This window comes from Haematobia irritans, chromosome 4 (genome assembly GCF_050003625.1).
Source record: "Haematobia irritans isolate KBUSLIRL chromosome 4, ASM5000362v1, whole genome shotgun sequence".
NCBI classification, from domain to species: domain Eukaryota; kingdom Metazoa; phylum Arthropoda; class Insecta; order Diptera; family Muscidae; genus Haematobia; species Haematobia irritans.
In genome coordinates, this window is record NC_134400.1 from 190688369 (window position 1) to 190711788 (window position 23420).

The 23420-nt window shown below is 26.4% G+C and overlaps 2 protein-coding genes across 2 annotated transcripts in view; one reads left to right on the top strand and one right to left on the bottom strand.

Annotated features, from left to right (window-relative positions):
* The window catches only part of RhoGEF3 (Rho guanine nucleotide exchange factor 3), a 710057-nt gene that overhangs the window by 511934 nt on the left and 174703 nt on the right, over nucleotides 1-23420 (bottom strand). The window lies entirely within an intron of this gene.
* LOC142235907 (uncharacterized) lies at nucleotides 3282-4353 on the top strand. The gene is made up of 2 exons (XM_075307157.1): nucleotides 3282-3981; nucleotides 4037-4353. The coding sequence occupies exons 1-2, from the start codon at nucleotides 3282-3284 to the stop codon at nucleotides 4351-4353; spliced, it is 1017 nt and encodes a 338-aa protein (XP_075163272.1).

The following is a 23420-nucleotide window of genomic DNA, read 5'->3' on the forward strand; positions in this document are numbered from 1 at the left end:
TATACTAATTGAACTTGAAAAAGAAATTTAATTTAATTTTTTATATAAACTATTTTACCGATTTACACGCGTTTTCCCTTGACCAAATTTTGACCATATCACCCTTTAGAAAGTTTTGATAAAATTTTATTTCTATAGAAAATTTTGTGAAAATTTTATTTCTATAGAAAATTTTGTTAAAATTTTATTTCTATAGAAAATTTTGCTAAAATTTTATTTCTATAGAAAATTTTGTCAAAATTTTATTTCTATAGAAAATTTTGTTAAAATTTTATTTCTAAAGAAAATTTTTTTAAAATTTTACTTCTATAGAAAATTTTGTTAAAATTTTATTTCTATAGAAAATTTTGTTAAAATTTTATTTCTATAGAAAATTTTGTTAAAATTTTATTTCTATAGAAAATTTTGTTAAAATTTTATTTCAGCATTGTTGTTATTTCTTATTTCAGCTTAAAACCATCCAACCATCTTGCAGTCTATAGGGCTTTGCCCAAATAAATTTGACAAACATTCTTTTCCTCTGTTGGTTAAGCTACTCTTGTAGTTTAGTCAATGTATGGTTTTAAGCTGAAATAAGAAATAACAACAATGCTTAAAGAACAAAACCAACAATAACAAAACAAAACAAATGGAAAATTTTATTTCTATAGAAAATTTTGTTAAAATTTTATTTCTATAGAAAATTTTGTTAAAATTTTATTTCTATAGAAAATTTTGTTAAAAAATTTTATTTCTATAGAAAATTTTGTAAAAATTTTATTTCTATAGAAAATTTTGCTAAAAAATTTTATTTCTATAGAAAATTTTGTTAAAATTTTATTTCTATAGAAAATTTTATTTCTATAGAAAATTTTATTTCTATAGAAAATTTTGTTAAAATTTTATTTCTATAGAAAATTTTGTTAAAAATTTTTATTTCTATAGAAAATTTTGTCAAAATTTTATTTCTATAGAAAATTTTGTTAAAATTTTATTTCTATAGAAAATTTTGTTAAAATTTTATTTCTATAGAAAATTTTGTTAAAATTTTATTTCTATAGAAAATTTTGTTAAAATTTTCTTTCTGTAGAAAATTGTGTCAAAATTGTATTTCTATAGAAAATTTTGTTAAAATTTTATTTCCATAGAAAATTTTGTTAAAATTTTATTTCTATAGAAAATTTTGTTAAAATTTTATTTCTATAGAAAATTTTGTTAAAATTTTATTGCTATAGAAAATTTTGTTAAAATTTTATTTCTATAGAAAATTTTGTTAAAATTTTATTTCTATAGAAAGTTTTGTCAAAATTTTATTTCTATAGAAAATTTTGTGAAAATTTTATTTCTATAGAAAATTTTGTTAAAATTTTATTTCTATAGAAAATTTTGCTAAAATTTTATTTCTATAGAAAATTTTGTCAAAATTGTATGTCTATAGACATCTTTGATCTTTTTTGATTTAATATATACCACGTATGGACTTACATCCAGTTTAGAAGACGGTGTTAGGAGGTTTTAAGATACTTGTTGGGTATCACTTAAAAACATTTAACGCAATAATCTTCACCTACATTCGTTTGCACCACCATCGTACATCATCAAAAACAAAAAAGTTCTTTTTGATTCTACTTTTGATATTCCATAAAAATCTTAATAATACTTTTTCGATATCGTTTTACAACTTCCTAAAAGCATTCCTTTTACATAGAGCCTAACTTTTAGTTTACAAACTGCCCAAAAACACATGTGCGATGTTAACGATTATTTTTGCAAGTCATAAAAATTTAGCAGCACCATTTTGATGTCTTATTAAATGTTTATTACCTACTTCCAGTAAAAAGCCAGTAAATGTCAAATTATATGCAATATGATCATTTAAATGGAAAAGTTTTAATGAATACGAAAAAGGATACAATTGTGCTTTATTTTTTGTTTTTCTCGACTCAATGAATTATCTACCAAAGAAATGTTGAAAAAATTTTCTATAGCAAAGAAATTTTTACAAAATTTTCTACGGCAAAGACATGTTGACAAAATTTCTTCAAAGCAAAACTGGAAAAAATTTCCTATAGCAAAGATATTTTGAAAAAATTTCCTATAGCAAAGAAATTTCGACACAATTTTCTGTGGCAAAGAAATATTGAAAAAATTTCCTAAAGAAAAGATATGTTGACGAAATTTCCTATAGCAACATAAATTTTAATAAAATTTTTTAAAGCAATGAATTTTTTTTTTCAAAATTTTATGAAGAAAGTAAAATTTTGACAATATTGCATATAGTAATGATATCTTCATTCAAATTTTCCTATAGCAACGAAATAAATGTTTATAACATTTCCTAATGTTATTAAATAAAATGTTTGAATAAAATGTTTATAACATTTCCTAAATTTTGACAAAATTTCCTATAGCAAAGTAATGTTGACAAAACTTCCAATAGCACAGAAATTTTGACAAAACTTCTTTGCTACAGGAAATTAAAAAAAAAAAATTGATAGCAACGAAATTTTTAAAAATTTGTTATGACACAAAATGTTTATAAAATTTCCTATAGCAAAAAAATTTTGACAAAATTTCCTATATTAAGAAAATTTAACAAAACTTCCTTTAGCAAAAAAAAATTTGCTAAAATTTCCTATAGCACAGAAATTTTGCTATAATTGCAAAATAGCAGAGAAATTTTTGAAAATATTTCCTTTAGAAATGAAATTTTGACAAAATTTCTTATAGGGAGGAAATTTTTCAAAATTTTATATAGAAAACAAAGTTTTGATAAAATTGCAAATATAGCAAGAAAATCTTAAAAAAAATCACTATAGCAGGGAAATTTTGAAAAAAATTCCAACAGCAAAAAATTTTGACAAAATTTTCTACGGCAAAGAAATGTTGACAAAATTTTCTACGGCAAAGAAATTTCTTCGATCAACGCACCAGCAGCGAATAGGAATAAATATTTAGTAAATATATTAAAGAACCTGACTAAAGAATCTACATATAATGTAAAGGACTCAAGACAATTTAAAGATAAGATAAAAAACTTGACCATAGAAAAGGACGAAAAGCTCATCTCTTTTGACGTAATATCACTTTTTCCCAGTGTGCCAGTAGATCTCGCTATAAAAACCATAGTCGATAGATGGGACGAAATAAGTTTACATACGAACATGTCAAAGAATTTATTTGTCAAAGTACTTAAATTTTGTATAATGGATAATAGATATTTTCAATATGACGGCAAAATATACAAACAGAAAAGAGGGTTACCTATGGGATCTCCAGCTTCCCCCATCGTGGCGGACATAATGATGGAAAAACTACTGGACGTAAGTTTGAGGAAACTTACACAAAAACCAAAAATAATAACTAAATATGTGGACGACTTATTTGCTATCATTAAGGAAACGGAAATTGAAAGAACCCTGACAACACTCAACAACTACCACAGCAACATCCGATTTACTATGGAACTGGAAGAAGACGTTAAATTACCATATTTGGACATATTGATACTTAGAAATAAGAAAAATATAACTGTGAACTGGTATCAGAAAAACACGGCGTCAGGGAGAATTATGAATTTTTATTCAAAACATCCTAAGATAATAATAATTAATACAGCCCAAAATCTAATTGACAGAGTTCTTTCCATCAGTGACAAACGATTCCATCAAGACAACAAGAAAATACTACAAAGGATACTAGAAGAGAATAATTTCCCTAAGAACATAATCAAGAATTTAATAACATCCTTTAAACCACGCACGGAAAAAAGAGACATTGAAAAACCGACAGAGAAAATTTTCAAATCTTTAATATATATACCAGGAATATCGGAAAGAATAACGAAATCCAACATTTTTGACAAGAACAAATATGACTTAGCACACAAATCCAATAATACAGTTAAAAAATTATTTACCAACATCAAGGACAAAATTCCAAAAACGGAAACACCGAATGTGATTTATGAAATTCAATGCGAAGGAAATTCAGTAGAAAAATGTAAAATGGTGTATATTGGAACCACAAAAAAACAAATTAAAAACAAGAATATCAGGTTATAAATCTGATATAAAAACTCGCAGCAATTCTAAACTACAAAAAACCGCGTTGGCAGCCCACTGTGCAACAACCAAACATCAACCAAACTTCAATGATGTCCGCATATTACAGCAAGAAAATAATACCAACAAAAGATACACATTAGAAATGCTGCACATCAATAATGTACCAACAAAAAGAAGAATGAATTACAAAACAGATACAGACAACATCGCCCACATATACAGACATATGGTATGCAAAAATGATCATCGACAGGCAAAGAACAATTCGAACAACAACATCAGCCAACAGTGCAATAGCGAAAGCTGACCAGAGCAGTGATGCTCTAATAAGAATTTTGTGTAGTGATTGACGCATATGTAAGTTAGAGATAATAGCTACGACTTGACAGTTATGATAGCCTGGTAGACGATGTTTAGAATAAGATGTTTTGTGATGTACATGTATGTGAGTGAAATTTGTATTAATTGTTTAATTTAAACTTAATTAATTAATATTATAACAAATGTTTATAGATAATTAATGAATTTAAACTTAATTGATTAATTAATATTATAACAAATGTTTATAGATCATACACCTCTGATGAAGCAATTCAAAGAAAATTGCGAAATATTAGGACGGATGAATTGAAAAGAATAAAAACAAAATAGATCTCAAGCTTGACAAAATAAAGCATTTTTATGAAAAATTTCTATTGCATAGAAATTTTCACAAATTTCCTATAGGAAAACAAGTATGTACGGCCGTAAGTTCGGCCAGGCCGAAGCTTATGTACCCTCCACCATGGATTGCGTAGAAACTTCTTCTAAACACTGCCATCCACAATCGAATTACTTAAGTTGCGGTAACGCTTGCCGATGGCAAGGTATCTTAAAACCTGCTAACACCGTCTTCTAAATTGTATGTAAGCCCATACGTGGTTATATTAAATCAAAAAAGATCGATCAAATACGTATATAATTCAGTTTGACAAAATTTTCTATAGACATAAAAAATTTTAACAAAATTTTCTATAGAAAGAAAATTTTGACAACATTTTCTATAGAAATAAAATTTTAACAAAATTTTCTATAGAAATAAAATTTTGACTAAATTTTCTATAGAAATAAAATTTTGACAACATTTTCTATAGAAGTAAAACTTGAAAAAAAAATTTATAGAAATAAAATATGGAAAAAATTTTCTATAGAAATAAAATTTTGACAAAATTTTCTATAGAAATAAAATTTTGACAAAACTTTCTATAGAAATAAAATTTTGACTAAATTTTCTATAGAAATAAAATTTTGACAAGATTTTCTATAGAAATAAAATTTTCTGTAGAAATAAAATTTTGACTAAATTTTCTATAGAAATAAAATTTTAACAAAATTTTCTATAGAAATAAAATTTTGGTAGATTATTTTTGGCTAGAGTGGCAACCATGATTATGAACCGTTATCATGTGCTGACACCACGTACCAAATTTCAACGGGATGGGATGAAATTTGCTTCTCTTAGAGGCTCCGCAAGCCAAATCTGGGGATCGATTTATATGGGGGCTATATATAATTATGGACCGATATGGACCAATTCCTGCATGGTTGTTGGATACCATATACTTACAACACGTACCAAATTTCAACCGGATCGGATGAATTTTGCTCCTCTAAGAGGCTCCGGGTCAAATCTGGGGATCGGCGTATAGGGGGCTATATATAATTATGGATCGATATGGACCAATTTTTGGCATGGTTGTTAGAGACAATATACTAACACCACGTACCAAATTTCAATCGGATGCTCCTCTACGGAAGTCAAATCTGGGGATCGGTTTATATGGGGGCTATATATAATTATGGGCCGATGTAGACCAATTTTTGCATGGTCATTAGAGAACATATACCAACACCATGTACCAAATTTCAGCCGGATCGGATGAAATTTGCTTCTCTTAGAGGCTCCGCAAACCAAATCGGGGGATCGGTTTATATGGGGGCTATATGTAATTATGGACCGATATGGACCAATTTCTGCATGGTTGTTAGAGACCATATACTAACACCATGTACCAAATTTCAGCCGGATCGGATGAAATTTGCTTCTCTTAGAGCAATCGCAAGCCAAATTTGGGGGTCCGTTTATATGGGAGCTATACGTAAAAGTGGACCGATATGGCCCATTTGAAATATCATCCGACCTACATCAATAACAACTAATTGTGCCAAGTTTCAAGTCGATAGCTTGTTTCGTTCGGAAGCGTGATTTCAACAGACGGACGGACATGCTCAGATCGACTCAGAATTTCACCACGACCCAGAATATATATACTTTATGGGGTCTTAGAGCAATATTTCGATGTGTTACAAACGGAATGACAAAGTTAATATACCCCCATCCTATGGTGGAGGGTATAAAAATATTCATAAAATTTTCTGTAGCAAAGAAATTTTGATAAAATTTCTTATAGCAACGAAATTTTTAAAAAATTTCTTATAGCAACGAAATTTTTACAAAATTTCTTATAGCACAGAAATTTAGACACAATTTTCTTTAGAAATGAAATAAATAAATAAATAATACCAAGTATTGAAAATATAATGGATTTTTTACTATACTTAATATTTATAATTATGGCATAATTTCATCTACTCTCCCTATTATATTACAATAGTATTCGGAACATTTTTTATGAATATTTTATGATCTAAGCATGTCATTTGTTAATTAGTTAATTTGTAATATATTATTATAATTATTTTGTTAACAAACATATAGCGTTTACCATCTTAATTTTAATGGAAATATATCAAAGGCTAATGCCTATTTATAGGCTTGACATTATTCCTTATAAAAAAAGCATGGCTAATTTAATATACAAAACATTTCTAAAAGCCCAAGAGTTACTTTTTCAAACAATTTTATTTTCATCATGAGCCCATTTATATAGAAGCCATCACATTGACGGCTTCTATGTAAATAATTGTAAGACATTTTAATGAATTTTTCTAAATAGAATTTTGTAGCATATATTTTTGGGCTTTCTTAAGAGCAAGAGCATATACAAAGATCCACATTTGTAAGTGCTTGCTATTTGTATATGCCTTCATCGTTCTCCGTGTCGTTGGACGTTCTTATACAATTCGGGGAAAATTCATCGTTTTTTTTTTAACGCTTTTTGGCTTTTTCGTATTATGTGCCAAGTGAAAAAAAAATCATCAATGTATGGAATTATATACACTTCAGAAGCGACAACAAAAAATATTTTAGTTATGACTTCGAACGACTATATAACATTCACCAGACAAAATAGCAATGCCAAATCATCAGACCATATCGAAGAGAAAAAAAAAAACAAAACGAATACAATACAGCTTTATAATGGAAACAATTGCCATGTAAATGTCAAAAGCCATCAAATCAGGACTATGAGTTCCAAAGGCTGTCAACCATACAACGTTATTGTGAATATTCCAGAAAAAAGGACATGAATGAGAACTACATACGCAATGGTTAAAGTCAATCTCCATCATACACTCACAAATAGGAAATATGACATAAGGCTGGAAAAGAAGGCATTGACACAAGCCAACACTTGTAGTGGAAATGTGAATGCCATCTTCATATTCAGACATCCATTATACATTTAAAAAAAAAATCAATATTATATACAATTAAAGAAAAAAGTGGAGAGTAGCATACCTGCTTTTATCAAAAAAGAAAAAAAAAAAAAAAAAAAAAAAGCTCGCTTATCATTTCTTTGCTATAGAAATTTTTGTCAAAATGTCATTGCTATAAAAATGTCTTTGCTATAGGAAATTTAGTAAAAATTTCTTTGCTATAGAAATTTTTGTCAAAACTTCATTGCTTTAGGAAATTTTTTTCAATTTTTTTTTTTGTTATAGGCAATTTAATGAACATTTTTTTACTATCGCAAATTTTGTCAAAATTTCTTTGCTTTCTTTCCTATAGGAAATTTTGTCGAAATTTCTATGCTATAAAAAATTTTGTCAAAATTTCTTTGCTTTAGGAAATGTTATCAAAACTTCTTAGCTATAGGACTTTTTTGTTTTTGCTTTAGGAAAGTTTGTATTTTTTTTTTTGCTATAGACAATTTTGTAAAAATTTCTTGCTGTGGGAAATTTTATAAAAAATTTCTTTGCTATATGAAATTTTGTCAAAATTTCATTGCTATAGGGGAAATTAATCTAAATTTCATTGCCATAAGAAATTTTGTCAAAATGTCATTTCTATAGGCAATTTTGTCGAAATTTTCTTGGTATAGGAATTTTTATCAAAAAATTTTTTTTTTTTGCTATAGGAAATTTTAGTAAAAATTCCTTGATAGAAAATTTTATCCCAGTAGAAAATTTTATCAAAATTTTTTTGCTATAGGAAATTTTGTCAAAAATTTTTTGCTGTAGGAAATTTTTTCAAAATTTTTTTGCTATAGGAAATTTTGTCAAAATTTTTTTGCTGTAGGAAATTTTTTCAAAATTTTTTTGCTATAGGAAATTTTGTCAAAATTTTTTTGCTATAGGAATTTTTTTCAAAATTTTTTTGCTATAGGAAATTTTGTCAAAATTTTTTTGCTATAGGAAATTTTTTCAAAATTTTTTTGCTATAGGAAATTTTGTCAAAATTTCTTTCCTATAGGAAATTTGATCAAAATTTCTATGCTGTCGAAAATTTCGTCAAAATTTCTTTGCTATATAGGAAATTCTGTAAAAATTTCTTTGCTATAGACAATTTTGTAAAAATATTTTTATAGGAAATTTTAACAGCATTTCTTTGCTATAAGAAATTTTGTCAACATTTAATTTTTATAGGAAATTTCATCAAAATTTCTTTGCTATAGAAAATTTTGCCTACATTAATTATTTTGCTAACAGCAATTTTGTCAAAATTTATTTGCTACAGGAAATTTTGTTAAAATTTCATTTCTATAGGATCTTTATACCCTCCACCATAGGATGGGGGTATATTAGCTTTGCCATTCCGTTTGTAATACATCGAAATATTGCTCTAAGACCCCATAAAGTATATATATTCTGGGTCGTGGTGAAATTCTGAGTCGATCTGAGCATGTCCGTCCGTCCGTCTGTTGAAATCACTCTAACTTCCGAACGAAACAAGCTATCGACTTGAAACTTGGCACAAGTAGTTGTTATTGATGTAGGTCGGATGGTATTGCAAATGGGCCTTATCGGTCCACTTTTACGTATGGCCCCCATATAAACGGAACCAAAAATTTGGCTTGCGATTGCTCTAAGAGAAGCAAATTTCATCCGATCCGGCTGAAATTTGGTACATGGTGTTAGTATATGGTCTCTAACAACCATGCAAAAATTGGTTCATATCGGTCTATAATTACATATAGCCCCCATATAAACCGATCCACAGATTTGGCTTGCGGAGCCTCTAAGAGAAGCAAATTACATCCGATCCGGCTGAAATTTTGTACATGGTAGTGGTATATTTTCTCTAATGACCATGCAAAAATTGGTCCACATCGGCCCATAATTATATATAGCCCCCATATAAACCGATCCCCAGATTTGACTTCCGTAGCCTTTTAGAGGAGCAAAAGTCATCCGATCCGATTGAAATTTGGTACGTGGTGTTAGTATATTGTCTCTAACAACCATGCCGAAATTGGTCCACATCGGCCCATAATTATATATAGCCCCCCTATAAGCCGATCCCCAGATTTGACCTCCGGAGCCTCTTAGAGTAGCAAAATTCATCCGATCCGGTTGAAATTTGGTATGTGGTGTTAGTATATGGTATCCAACAACCATGCAGGAATTGGTCCATATCGGTCCATAATTATATATAGCCCCCATATAAATCGATCCCCAGATTTGGCTTGCGGAGCCTCTAAGAGAAGCAAATTTCATCCGATCTGGTTGAAATTTGGTACGTGGTGTTAGTACATGATAACGGTTCATAATCATGGTTGCCACTCGAGCAAAAAATAATCTACCAAAATTTTATTTCTATAGAAAATTTTGTTAAAATTTTATTTCAATAGAAAATTTTATTTCTATAGAAAATCTTGTCAAAATTTTATTTCTATAGAAAATTTAGTCAAAATTTTATTTCTATAGAAAATTTTGTTAAAATTTTATTTCTATAGAAAATTCTGTCAAACTGAATTATATACGTATTTGATCGATCTTTTTTGATTTAAAATAACCACGTATGGGCTTACATACAATTTAGAAGATGGTGTTAGGAGGTTTTAAGATACCTTGCCATCGGCAAGCGTTACCGCAACTTAAGTAATTCGATTGTGGATGGCAGTGTTTAGAAGAAGTTTCTACGCAATCCATGGTGGAGGGTACATAAGCTTCGGCCTGGCCGAACTTACGGCCGTACATACTTGTTTTTTTTCACAATTTTTACCTATAACAATTTTATAAAATTACTATAAGACATTTTCTAAAAATTACTTTGTAATAGGAAATTTTATTAAGATTTAATTTCTATAGGAAATTTTGTTGAAATTTCTTTATTATAGAAAAAAATTGCTTTGCTATAGGAAATTTGATCAAAATTTCTATGCTGTCGAAAACTTTGTCAAAATTCTTTGCTATAGACAATTTTGTAAAAATATATTTGTGATGGGAAATTTTATCAAAATTTTTTTGCTATAGGATATTAAATAAAATTTAATTTACATAGGAAATTTTAACAACATTTCTTTGCCATAAGAAATTTTGTCAAAATTTAATTTTTATAGGAAATTTCATCAAAATTTCATTTGCTATAGTAAATTTTGCCAACATTATTTTGCTAACAGCAATTTTGTCAAAATATATTTGCTACAGGAAATTTTGTTAAAATTTCATTTCTATAGGAAATTTTTCCAAAATTTTATTGCTATATGAAATTTTATCAAAATTCCTCTTCTATAGAATTTTTTTCAAAATTTCATTGCTATAGGAAATTTTTTCTATGCTGTTGAAAATTTCGTCAAAATTTCTTTTCTATATAGGAAATTCTGTAAAAATTTCTTTGCTATAGACAATTTTGTAAAAATATCTTTGTTATAGGAAATTTTATCAATTTTTTTTTATCAAAATTTCTATGCTGTCGAAAATTTCGTCAAAATTTCTTTGATGTCGAAAATTTCATCAAAATTTATTTTCTATGTAGGTAATTCTGTAAAAGTTTCTTTGCTATAGACAATTTTGTAAAAACATATTTTTTATAGGAAATTTTATCAAAATTTTTTGCTATAGTATATTAATTAAAATTTAATTTACATGGGAAATTTTAACAACATATCTTTGCTATAAGAAATTTTGTAAAAATTTAATTTTTATAGGAAATTTCATCAAAATTTCTTTGCTATAGAAAATTTTGCCAACATTATTTTGCTAAAAGCAATTTTGTCAAAATTTATTTGCTACAGAAAATTTTGTTAAAATTTCATTTCTATAGGAAATTTTTCCAAAATTATATTGCTATATGAAATTTTATCAAAATTCCTCTTCTATAGGATTTTTTTCAAAATTTCATTGCTATAGGAAATTTTTTCTATGCTGTTGAAAATTTCGTCAAAATTTCTTTTCTATATAGGAAATTCTGTAAAAATTTCTTTGCTATAGACAATTTTGTAAAAATATCTTTGTTATAGGAAATTTTATCAATTTTTTTTTTATCAAAATTTCTATGCTGTCGAAAATTTCGTCAAAATTTCTTTGATGTCGAAAATTTCAACAAAATTTCTTTTCTATGTAGGTAATTCTGTAAAAGTTTCTTTGCTGTAGACATTTTTGTAAAAACATCTTTTTTATAGGAAATTTTATCAAAATTTTTTTGCTATAGTATATTAATTAAAATTTAATTTACATAGGAAATTTTAACAACATATATTTGCTATAAGAAATTTTGTAAAAATTTAATTTTTATAGGAAATTTCATCAAAATTTCTTTGCTATAGAAAATTTTGCCAACATTATTTTGCTAACAACAATTTTGTTAAAATTTATTTGCTATATCAAATTTTGTTAAAATTTCATTTCTATAGGAAATTTTTCCAAAATTGTATTGTTATATGAAATTTTATCAAAATTCCTCTTCTATAGGAATTTTTTCAAAATTTCATTGCTATAGGAAATTTGATCAAAATTTCTATGCTGTCGAAAATTTCTTCAAAATTTCTTTTCTATATAGGAAATTCTGTAAAAATTTCTTTGCTATAGACAATTTTGTAAAAATATGTGATAGGAAATTTTATCAAACTTTTTTTTTGCTATAGGATATTAATTAAAATTTAATTTACATAGGAAATTTTAACAACATTTCTTTGCTATAAGAAATTTTGTCAATTTTTTTTAGCAAATTTCATCAAAATTTTTCATAGGAAATTTCATCAAAATTTCTTTGCTATAGAAAATTTTGCCAACATTATTTTGCTAACAGAACTTTCGTCAAAATTTATTTGCTACAAGAAATTTTGTTAAAATTTAATTTTTATATGAAATTTCATCAAAATTTATTAGCTATAGAAAATTTTGCCAACATTATTTTGCTAACAGCAATTTTGTCAAAATTTATTTGCTACAGGAAATTTAGTTAACATTTCATTTCTATAGGAAATTTGTCCAACATTTTTTTGCTATTTTAAATTTTATCAAAATTCCTCTTCTATAGGAATTTTCTCAAAATTCCATTGCTACATGAAATTTGATCAACATTTCTATGCTGTCGAAAATTTGTCAACATTTCTTTGCTATAGGAAATTCTGTAAAAATTTCTTTGCTATAGACAATTTTGTAATAATATCTTTGTTATAGGAAATTTTATCAATTATTTTTGTGATCAAAGTTCTATGCAGTCGAAAATTTCGTCAAAATTTTTTGATGTCGAAAATTTCGAAAAATGTCTTTTCTATATAGGAAATTCTGTAAAAGTTTCTTTGCTTTAGACAATTTTGTAAAAATATCTTTTTTATAGGAAATTTTATTTTTTTCATAGGAAATTTTATATATTAAATAAAATTTAATTTACATAGGAACTTTTAACAACATTTCTTTGTCATAAGAAATTTTGTCAAAATTTAATTTTTATTGGAAATTTCATCAAAATTTCTTTGCTATAGAAAATTTTGCCAAAATTATTTTGCTAACAGCAATTTTGTCAAATTTTATTTGCTATAGGAAATTTTGTTAAAATTTAATTTCTATAGGAAATTTTTCCAAAATTGTATTGCTATATGAAATTTTATCAAATTTTTTTTCAAAATTTCATTGCTATAGGAAATTTGATCAAAATTTCTATGCTGTCGAAAATTTCGTCAAAATTTCTTTGATGTCGAAAATTTCGAAAAATTTCTTTGCTATAGGAAATTCTGTAACAATTTGTTTGCTATAGACAATTTTGTAAAAATATATTTGAGATATGAAATTTTATCAAAATTCTTCTTCTATAGGAATTTTTTCAAAATTTCATTGATATAGGAAATTTGGATAAAATTTCTATGCTGTTGAAAATTTCGTCAAAATTTCTATGCTGTCGATAATTTCGTCAAAATTTCTTTGCTATAGAAAATTCTGTAAAAATTTCTTTGCTATAGACAATTTTGTAAAAATATATTTGTTATAGGTAATTTTATCAAATTTTTTTTTGCTATAGGAAATTAATTAAAATTTACTTTACATAGGAAATTTTAACAACATTTCTTTGCTATAAGAAATTTTGCTAAAATTTAATTTTTATAGGAAATTTCTTCAAAAGTTCTTTGCTCTAGAAAATTTTGCCAACATTATTTTGCTAACAACAATTTTGTCAAAATTTATTTGCTACAGGAAATTTTGTTAAAATTTCATTTCTATAGGAGATTTTTCCAAAATTTTATTGCTGTATGAAATTTTATCAAAATTCCTCTTCTACAGGAATTTTTTCAAAATGTCAATGCTATAGGAAATTTTGTCAAAATTTCTTTCCTAAAATTTCTTTCTTTTTGTTGAAATTTCTTTATTATAGGAATTTGATCAATATTTCTTTCCTATAGGAAATTTTGTCAAAATTTCTTTGCTGTAGACAATTTTGTAAACATTTCTTTGCTATAGGAAATTTGATCAAAATTTCTATGCTGTCGAAAATTTTGTAAAAATATCTTTGTTATAGGAAATCTTATTAAAATTTTTTTGCTATAGGATATTAATTAAAATTTAATTTACATAGAAAATTTTAACAACATTTCTTTGCTATAAGAAATTTTGCTAAAATTTAATTTTTATAGGAAATTTCTTCAAAAGTTCTTTGCTATAGAAAATTTTGCCAACATTATTTTGCTAACAACAATTCTGTCAAAATTTATTTACTATAGGAAATTTTGTTAAAATTTTATTTCTATAGGAAATTTTTCCAAAATTTTATTGCTGTATGAAATTTTATCAAAATTCCTCTTCTACAGGAATTTTTACAAAATTTCAATGCTATAGGAAATTTTGTCAAAATTTCTTTCTTTTTGTTGATATTTCTTTATTATAGAAATTTTGTAAAAATTGCTTTGCTATAGGAAATTTGATCAATATTTCTTTCCTATAGGAAATTTTGTCAAAATTTCTTTGCTGTAGACAATTTTGTAAAAATTTCTTTGCTATAGGAAATTCGATCAAAATTTCTATGCTGTCGAAAATTTCGTCAAAATTTCTTTGCTATAGAAAATTTTGTAAAAATTTCTTTGCTATAGGAAATCTTATCGAAATTTTTTTGCTATAGGATATTAATTAAAATTTAATTTACATAGAAAATTTTAACAACATTTCTTTGCTATAAGAAATTTTGTCAAAATTTAATTTTTATAGGAAATTTCATCAAAATTCCTTTGCTATAGAAAATTTTGCCAACATTATTTTGCTAACAACAATTTTGTTAAAATTTATTTGCTATATCAAATTTTGTTAAAATTTCATTTCTATAGGAAATTTTTCCAAAATTGTATTGTTATATGAAATTTTATCAAAATTCCTCTTCTATAGGAATTTTTTCAAAATTTCATTGCTATAGGAAATTTGATCAAAATTTCTATGCTGTCGAAAATTTCTTCAAAATTTCTTTTCTATATAGGAAATTCTGTAAAAATTTCTTTGCTATAGACAATTTTGTAAAAATATATTTGTTATAGGAAATTTTATCAATTTTTTTTTGCTATAGGATATTAATTAAAAATTAATTTACATAGGAAATTTTAACAGCATTTCTTTGCTATAGAAAATTTTGCCAACATTATTTTGCAATTTTGTCAAAATTTATTTTCTATAGGAAATTTTCCCAAAATTTTATTGCTATATGAAATATTATCAAAATTCCTCTTCTGTAGGAATTTTTTAAAAATTTCAATGCAATAGGAAATTTAGTCAAAATTTCTTTGCTATAGGGAATTTTAAAAAAAATTTTAATCTATTGGAAATTTTGTTAAAATGACTGCAGCATATTTTATTAGAATTTTTTTGCTCTAGGAAATTTTATCAAAATTTCTCTGCTATAGGAAATTTTGTTAAAATATTTTTGGTATCGAAAATTGTTATCAAAATTTTTTTGATATAAAAGTTTTTTTGTTTTGTTTTTGCTAAAGAACATTTTGAGAATTTTTTTTTTTTTTGGTATGGGAAATTTTATCACAATTTTTGCCTATAACAATTTTATTAAAATTGCTATAGGAATTTTTTTAAAAATTTCTTTGTTGTATAAAATTTTGCAAAATTTCTTTGCTGTAAGACATTTTGTGAAAATTTTTTCAAAATATCTTTGCAAGAGGACATTTTATCAAGATTTAATTTCTATAGGAAATTTTATCGAAATGTCATGGCTGTAGGAAATTTTTTCGAAATTTTTTTATTATAAAAATTTTATCTAAATTGCTTGGCCATAGGAAATTTGATCAAAATTTAATTGCTGTAAAAAATTTTGTTAAAATTTCATTTGTGTAAGAAATTTTATCATTTTTTTCAAAATTTCGTTGCTATATTGAATTTTATCAAAATTTTTTTGCTTTAGAGATTTTGTGAAAATTTCTTAACTTTAGGGAATTTCATCAAAATTTCGTTGCTATAGGTAATTTTGTTAAAATTTCTTGGCTATATGAAATTTTGTCAAAATTTCTTTGCTTTAGGAAATTTGGTAAAAATTTTTTTACTATTCGGAATTTTATCAAAATTTCGTTGCTATAGGAAATTTTGTCAAAATTTCTGTGCTATATGTAATTTCAATTTCATTCAAATTTTTATACCCTGCTCCACACTGTGGAACAGGGTATTATAAGTTAGTGCATATGTTTGCAACACCCAGAAGGAGACGAGATAGACACATGGTGTCTTTGGCAAAAATGCTCAGGGTGGGCTCCTGAGTCGATATAGCGAGTCCGTCTGTCCGTCTGTCCGTGAAAACATTTTTGTAATCAAAGTCTAGGTCGCAGTTTTAGTCCAATCGACTTCAAACTTGGCACAAGTATGTGTTTTGGCTCAGAATAGATCCCTATTGATTTTGGAAGAAATCGGTTCAGATTTAGATATAGCTCCCATATATATATTTCGCCCGATATGGACTTATATGGCCCCAGAAGCCAGAGTTTTAACCTAATTTGCTTAAAATTTTGCACAAGAAGAACAATTAGTACCATAGTCAAGCGTGCCAAATTTTACTGAAATCGGTTCAGATTTAGATATAGATCCCATATATATCTTTCGCCCGATATGGACTAATACGGTCCCAGAAGCCAGAGTTTTACCCCAATTTGGTTGAAATTTTGCACAGGGAGTAGAATTATCATTGTAGCTAAGCGTGCCAAATTTGGTAGAAATCGGTTCAGATTTAGATATAGCTCCCATATATAGCTTTCGCCCGATTTACACTCATATGACCACAGAGGCCAATTTTTTGCTCCGATTTAGTTGAAATTTTGCACAGGGAGTAGAATTAGCATTGTAGCTATGCGTGCCATATTTGGTGGAAATCGGTTCAGATTTAGATACATCTCCCATATATAGCTTTCGGCCGATTTACACTCATATGAGCACAGAGGCCAATTTTTAACTCCGATTTAGCTGAAATTTTGCAGAGGGAGTAGAATTAGCATTGTAGCCATGCGTGCCAAATTTGGTTGAAATCGGTTCAGATTTAGATATAGCTTCCATATATATTTTTCGCCCGATATGGACTTATATGGCCCCAGATGCCAGAGTTTTGGCCCAATTTGGTTGAAATTTTGCACTAGGAGTACAATTAGTAATATAGTCATGTGTGCCAAATTTGATTGAAATCGGTTCAGATTTAGATATAGCTCCCATATATATGTGTTTCTGATTTCGACAAAAATGGTCAAAATACCAACATTTTCCTTGTAAAATCGCCACTGCTTAGTCGAAAGTTGTAAAAATGACTCTAATTTTCCTAAACTTCTAATACAAATATATCGAGCGATAAATCATAAATAAACTTTTGCGAAGTCTCCTCAAAATTGGTTCAGATTTAAACGTTTCCCATATTTTTTTACTAACATTGTGTTGCACCCTTGTGCATTAGCCGACTTAAAGCACGAGTCTATAGTTTTTGTAGAAGTCTATCAAATTCTGTCCAGATCGAGTGATACTTAAATGTATGTATTTGGGACATACCTTTATATACCCCCAACACATTTGACGGATGTGATATGGTATCGAAAATTTAGATCTACAAAGTGGTGCAGGGTATAATATAGTCGGCACCGCCCGACTTTAGAATTTCCTTACTTGTCTTATCTGTAATTTGCCAAAATTTCAATGCTATAGAAAATTATATAAAAAATTTCTTTGCTTTCGAAAATTTGATCTAAATTTCATTTCTATAGGAAATATTATCAAAATTTGTTTGCTAGAGAAATTTTGCAAAAATTGCTTTGGTATAGGATATTTTGTCAAAATTTCGTTGCTATAGGAAATTTTGTCATAATTTCTTTGCTATAGGAAATTTTATCAAAAATTCTTTGCTCTAGGAAATTTTATCAAAACTTCTTAGCTATAGGAAAATTTTTTGGTTAAGGAAAGTGTGTAAATTTTTTTTGCTATAGGTAATTTTGTAAAAATTTCTTTGCTGGAGGAAAAATTTTTGAATATTTTTTCCTATAGGAAATTCTATCAAAATTTCGTTACTATAGGAAATTTTGTCACAATTTCGTTGCCAAAATTTTTTTGCTATATGAAATTTTGCCAACATTTCTGTGCTATATGAAATAACGCCCTAAAAATATGCAAAACAAATTAAATTGTTCTTAACACATCTGGTTAAAAATCAAATTATGGTAAATTAAAATTATAAATTTTGACTAAATTTCCTACAGAAATGAAATTTAGGTAAAATTGACTTAAGCAAAGAAGTTTTTTTTATATAATTTTCTATAGCAGAGAAATTTTGACAAATTTTCTACAGAAAAGAAATTTTGAATTTACCATAATTCGATTTTTAATCAAATGTGTTAAGAACAATTTAATTTGTTTTGCATATTTTTAGGACGTCAATAGACTGGTCTACTTTAGGGATACTATTTATTTTATTCATTCTTGTTTATTTGTATTACATTGCCAAATTTTAAAAGCAAATAAATTTACACATTCATTTTTAGTTTTTCGAAATTTATTCCGTTTGTTTGTTATAGAACATAAGTGGTGCTGCTTTGCTTTGCTACAATGTTTGCGGTTTGAATTAAGTTTTCGGACTAGTCGTAGGTCATGTTTATAATTTGCATTATTTGTGTGTGCAAATAACTACAATTCAACGAGGACTAATTGGCTTGAACTTTTAAATAAACATTGTTAATTGTTATTTTAAAATTAACTTTGTGCTAGTGACATTGGACTCTTAGGGCAAAAACAAAGAAAAAAGGAAAGTACAAAGTCGGGCATGGTAGACTATATTATACCCTTCTCCACCTTATCCAGTTTTGGTTCACCCTAAAACATTCTGCACATATAGCAGGGAATATTGAGTACTTGCTATATCAGCTAAATGGCCACCATTGGACCATGTTGTTCTGATGAAACCCAAATTGCCAAAGTGGCTGCCCTAGGTTCTCAATAGTCCCACCAATTATTTCTCTTTAAGTTGGCAACGCTGCTCATCAGTCAAGATGCTTTTTGGAATGTTCGTTTGGTTTTCATTATTTTTGTAGTAAATTCCTACTTTTCAAAGGATAAAATCTTCTTCTTCGGAATACCTTTAAACCAAATGCCACAAATTAAAGGGTGATTCTTTTGAGGTTAGGATTTTCATGCATTAGTATTTGACAGATCACGTGGGATTTCAGACATGGTGTCAAAGAGAAAGATGCTCAGTATGCTTTGACATTTCATCATGAATAGACTTACTAACGAGCAACGCTTGCAAATCATTGAATTTTATTACCAAAATCAGTGGCAGAAAATCCGCTTTTTTATCGACAAATTTTGTTCAGCGATGAGGCTCATTTCTGGTTGAATGGCTACGTAAATAAGCAAAATTGCCGCATTTGGAGTGAAGAGCAACCAGAAGCCGTTCAAGAACTGCCCATGCATCCCGAAAAATGCACTGTTTGGTGTGGTTTGTACGCTGGTGGAATCATTGGACCGTATTTTTTCAAAGATGCTGTTGGACGCAACGTTACGGTGAATGGCGATCGCTATCGTTCGATGCTAACAAACTTTTTGTTGCCAAAAATGGAAGAACTGAACTTGGTTGACATGTGGTTTCAACAAGATGGCGCTACATGCCACACAGCTCGCGATTCTATGGCCATTTTGAGGGAAAACTTCGGAGAACAATTCATCTCAAGAAATGGACCGGTAAGTTGGCCACCAAGATCATGCGATTTGACGCCTTTAGACTATTTTTTGTGGGGCTACGTCAAGTCTAAAGTCTACAGAAATAAGCCAGCAACTATTCCAGCTTTGGAAGACAACATTTCCGAAGAAATTCGGGCTATTCCGGCCGAAATGCTCGAAAAAGTTGCCCAAAATTGGACTTTCCGAATGGACCACCTAAGACGCAGCCGCGGTCAACATTTAAATGAAATTATCTTCAAAAAGTAAATGTCATGGACCAATCTAACGTTTCAAATAAAGAACCGATGAGATTTTGCAAATTTTATGCGTTTTTTTTTTTTTAAAAGTTATCAAGCTCTTAACAAATCACCCTTTATATGACCCTAAAAGTATGCTATGATTTAGTGTAACCTTGAAAATCCACTATGGTAATCATGAGTACTTGCTATATTAGCCAAAGGGCCACCATAGGACCATATCGTTTTAATGAAAGCCAAATTCCCAAAGTTGCTGCCCTAGGTTTTCAAATGTCCCACGAATTCTATGTCTTTAAATTGGCAACACTGCTCCTCAGTCAGGATGCATTTTGGAATGTTCTATTGGTTTTCATTATTGTTGTAATAAATTTTAAAAATTTTAAAAACATTCTTCTTCGGAAACCCTTTAAATCTAACACCACAATTTATGTGACCCCAAAAGTATGCTACGATTCAGTGTAACCTTGAAACTCCACTATGGTATACTCATAATATTTGCTAAATTCATCGTTGGTTATATAAATAAACGCTATAAAGGTTTATTTAGCTTGCGCTGACTCTGTTGTATAGTTCGTTGCATTTTTAAGTATTCCAAATGGCCATTGTTTCAAATTTTCTTTCGAAAAAAAAAGCTTTTCCTGACGTTGCAGAAAATGCAAAAAAATATGCCAAAATAAAATGTGCACAATATAGGAAAAATTGCAATACCAAAGAATTTTATATGAAGATGAAAATTTTATGGGTTATGGTAAAATATTTCATGCAGAAAAAAAATATGTTTCCAACGAAACACTTATGGAAGGTATGAATACAAACGGCTTGGGTTGGTATATAACACGCAAAACCGTATTTTGTAGAATTTTCTATAGAAATTAAATTTTGACAAAATTTTCCATAGAAATAAAATTTTGACAAAATTTTCCATAGAAATAAAATTTTGACAAATTTTCTATAGAAATAAATTTTTGTCGCAAATTTTCTATAGAAATAAAATTTTGCCGCAGATTTTCTATAGAAATAAAATTATGACCTAAAATTTATATTGAAATAAAATTTTGCCGCAGATTTTCTATAGAAATAAAATTTTGACAAAAATTTCTATAGAAATAAAATTTAAAAAAAAATGTATAGAAATTAAATTTTGACATAATTTTCTGTAGAAATAAAATCTTGACAAAATGTTCTATAGAAATAAAATTATGCCAAAATTTTATATAGAAAAAAAATTTAAACAAAATTTTTTATAGAAATAAAATTTGGACAAAATTTTCTATAAAAATAAAATTTGGACAAGATTTTCTATAGAAATAAAATTTGGACAAAATTTTCTATAAAAATAAAATTTGGACAAAATTTTCTATAGAAATAAAATTTGGACAAAATTTTCTAAAAAATAAAAATGTTGAGAAAATTTTCTAAAAAAATAAAAATGTTGAGAAAGTTTTCTATAGAAATAAAATTTTACCGAACATTTTCGATAGAAATAAAATTTGGACAAAATTTTCTATAGAAATAAAATTTGGACAAAATTTTCTATAGAAATAAAATTTGGACAAAATTTTCTATAAAAATAAAATGTTGCTCAATTTTCTATAGAAATAGTATTTCTACAAAATTTTCAATAGAAATAAAATTTCGACAAAATTTTCTATATACAAAATTTTCTATAGAAATAAAATTTTACCAAAAATTTTCTATAGTAATAAAATTTTACCAAAAATTTTCTATAGAAATAAAATTTTACCAAAAATTTTCTATAGAAATAAAATTTTACCAAAAATTTTCTATAGAAATAAAATTTTACCAAAAATTTTCTATAGAAATAAAATTTTACCAAAAATTTTCTATAGAAATAAAATTTTGAAAAAATTTTCTTTAGAAATAAAATTTTACCAAAAATTTTCTATAGAAATAAAATTTTGACAGAAATAAAATTTTGACAGAAATAAAATTTAGACTAAATTTTCTATAGAAATTAAATTTTTTCCAAAAATTTTCTGTAGAAATAATTTTCTATAGAAATTAAATTTTGAAAAAATTTTCTAAAGAAATAAAATTTTGACAAAATTTTCTGTAGAAATAAAATTGTGACAAAATTTTATATAGAAAAAAATTTGAACAAAACTTCTATAGAAATAAAGTTTTAACAGAAACAAAATTTTGACAAAATTTTGTATAGAAACGAAATGTTGACAAAATTTTCTATAGAAATATAATTTGGACAAAATTTTCTATAGAAATAAAATTTCGATAAAGTTGTTTATAGAAAAAATATGTGGACAAAATTATCTATAACAATAAAATTTTGCTCAATTTTCTAAAGAAATCGAATTTTGACAAACTTTTCTATATAAATAAAATTTCGGCAAAATTTTCTTTAGAAATTAAATTTTGACAAAATCTTCTATAAAACCAAAATTTTCTTTAGAAAATAAAAATTTTTAATACATTTTCTATAGAAATAAAATTTTGACTACATCCTCTATAGAAATAGAATTTGGGCAAAATTTTCTATAGAAATAAAATTTGGTCAAAATTTTCTGTAGAAAAAAATTTTGACAACATTTTCTATAGAAATTAAATTTTGAAAAAATTTTCTATAGCAAAAAAAAATTTTACATTTTCTATAGAAATTAAATTTTGACAAAGTTTTCTCTAGAAATAAAATTTTGTCAAAATTTTCTATAGAAATTAAATTTTGAGAAAATTTTCTATAGAAATAAAATTTTGACAAAATTTTCTAAAGAAATAAAATGGTGCTCAATTTTCTATAGAAATAGAATTTTTATAAAATTTTCAATAGAAAGAACATTTTGACAAAATTTTCAATAGAAATAAAATTTCGACAAAATTTTCTATAGAAATTAAATTTTGACAAAATCTTCTATAGAACCAAAATTTTCTATAGAAATAAAATTTCGACAAAATTTTCTATAAATAAAATTCTGTTAAAATTTTCTATAGAAATAAAATTTGGGCAAAATTTTCTATATAAATAAAATTTGGTCAAAATTTTCTGTAGAAAAAAAATTTTGACAACATTTTCTATAGAAATTAAATTTTGACAACATTTTCTATAGAAAAAAATTTTTGACAACATTTTCTATAGAAATAAAATTTGGACAACATTTTCTATAGAAATAAAATTTGGACAAAATTTTCTATAGAAATAAAATTTGGACAAAATTTTCTATAGAAATAAAATTTTGACAACATTTGCTATAGAAATAAAATTTTGACAACATTTTCTATAGAAATAAAATTTTGACAAAATTTCCTATAGAAATAAAATTTTGACAGAAATGAAATTTTGACAGAAATAAAATTTTGACAGAAATAAAATTTTGAC

Coding starts and splice junctions, on each gene's coding strand:
- LOC142235907 (XM_075307157.1), top strand. CDS start 3,282: ATGATGGAAAAACTACTGGACGTAAGTTTGAGGAAACTTACACAAAAA. Junction 3,982..4,036: donor AGGAAATTCAGTAGAAAAAT/GTAAAATGGTGT, acceptor CAAGAATATCAG/GTTATAAATCTGATATAAAA.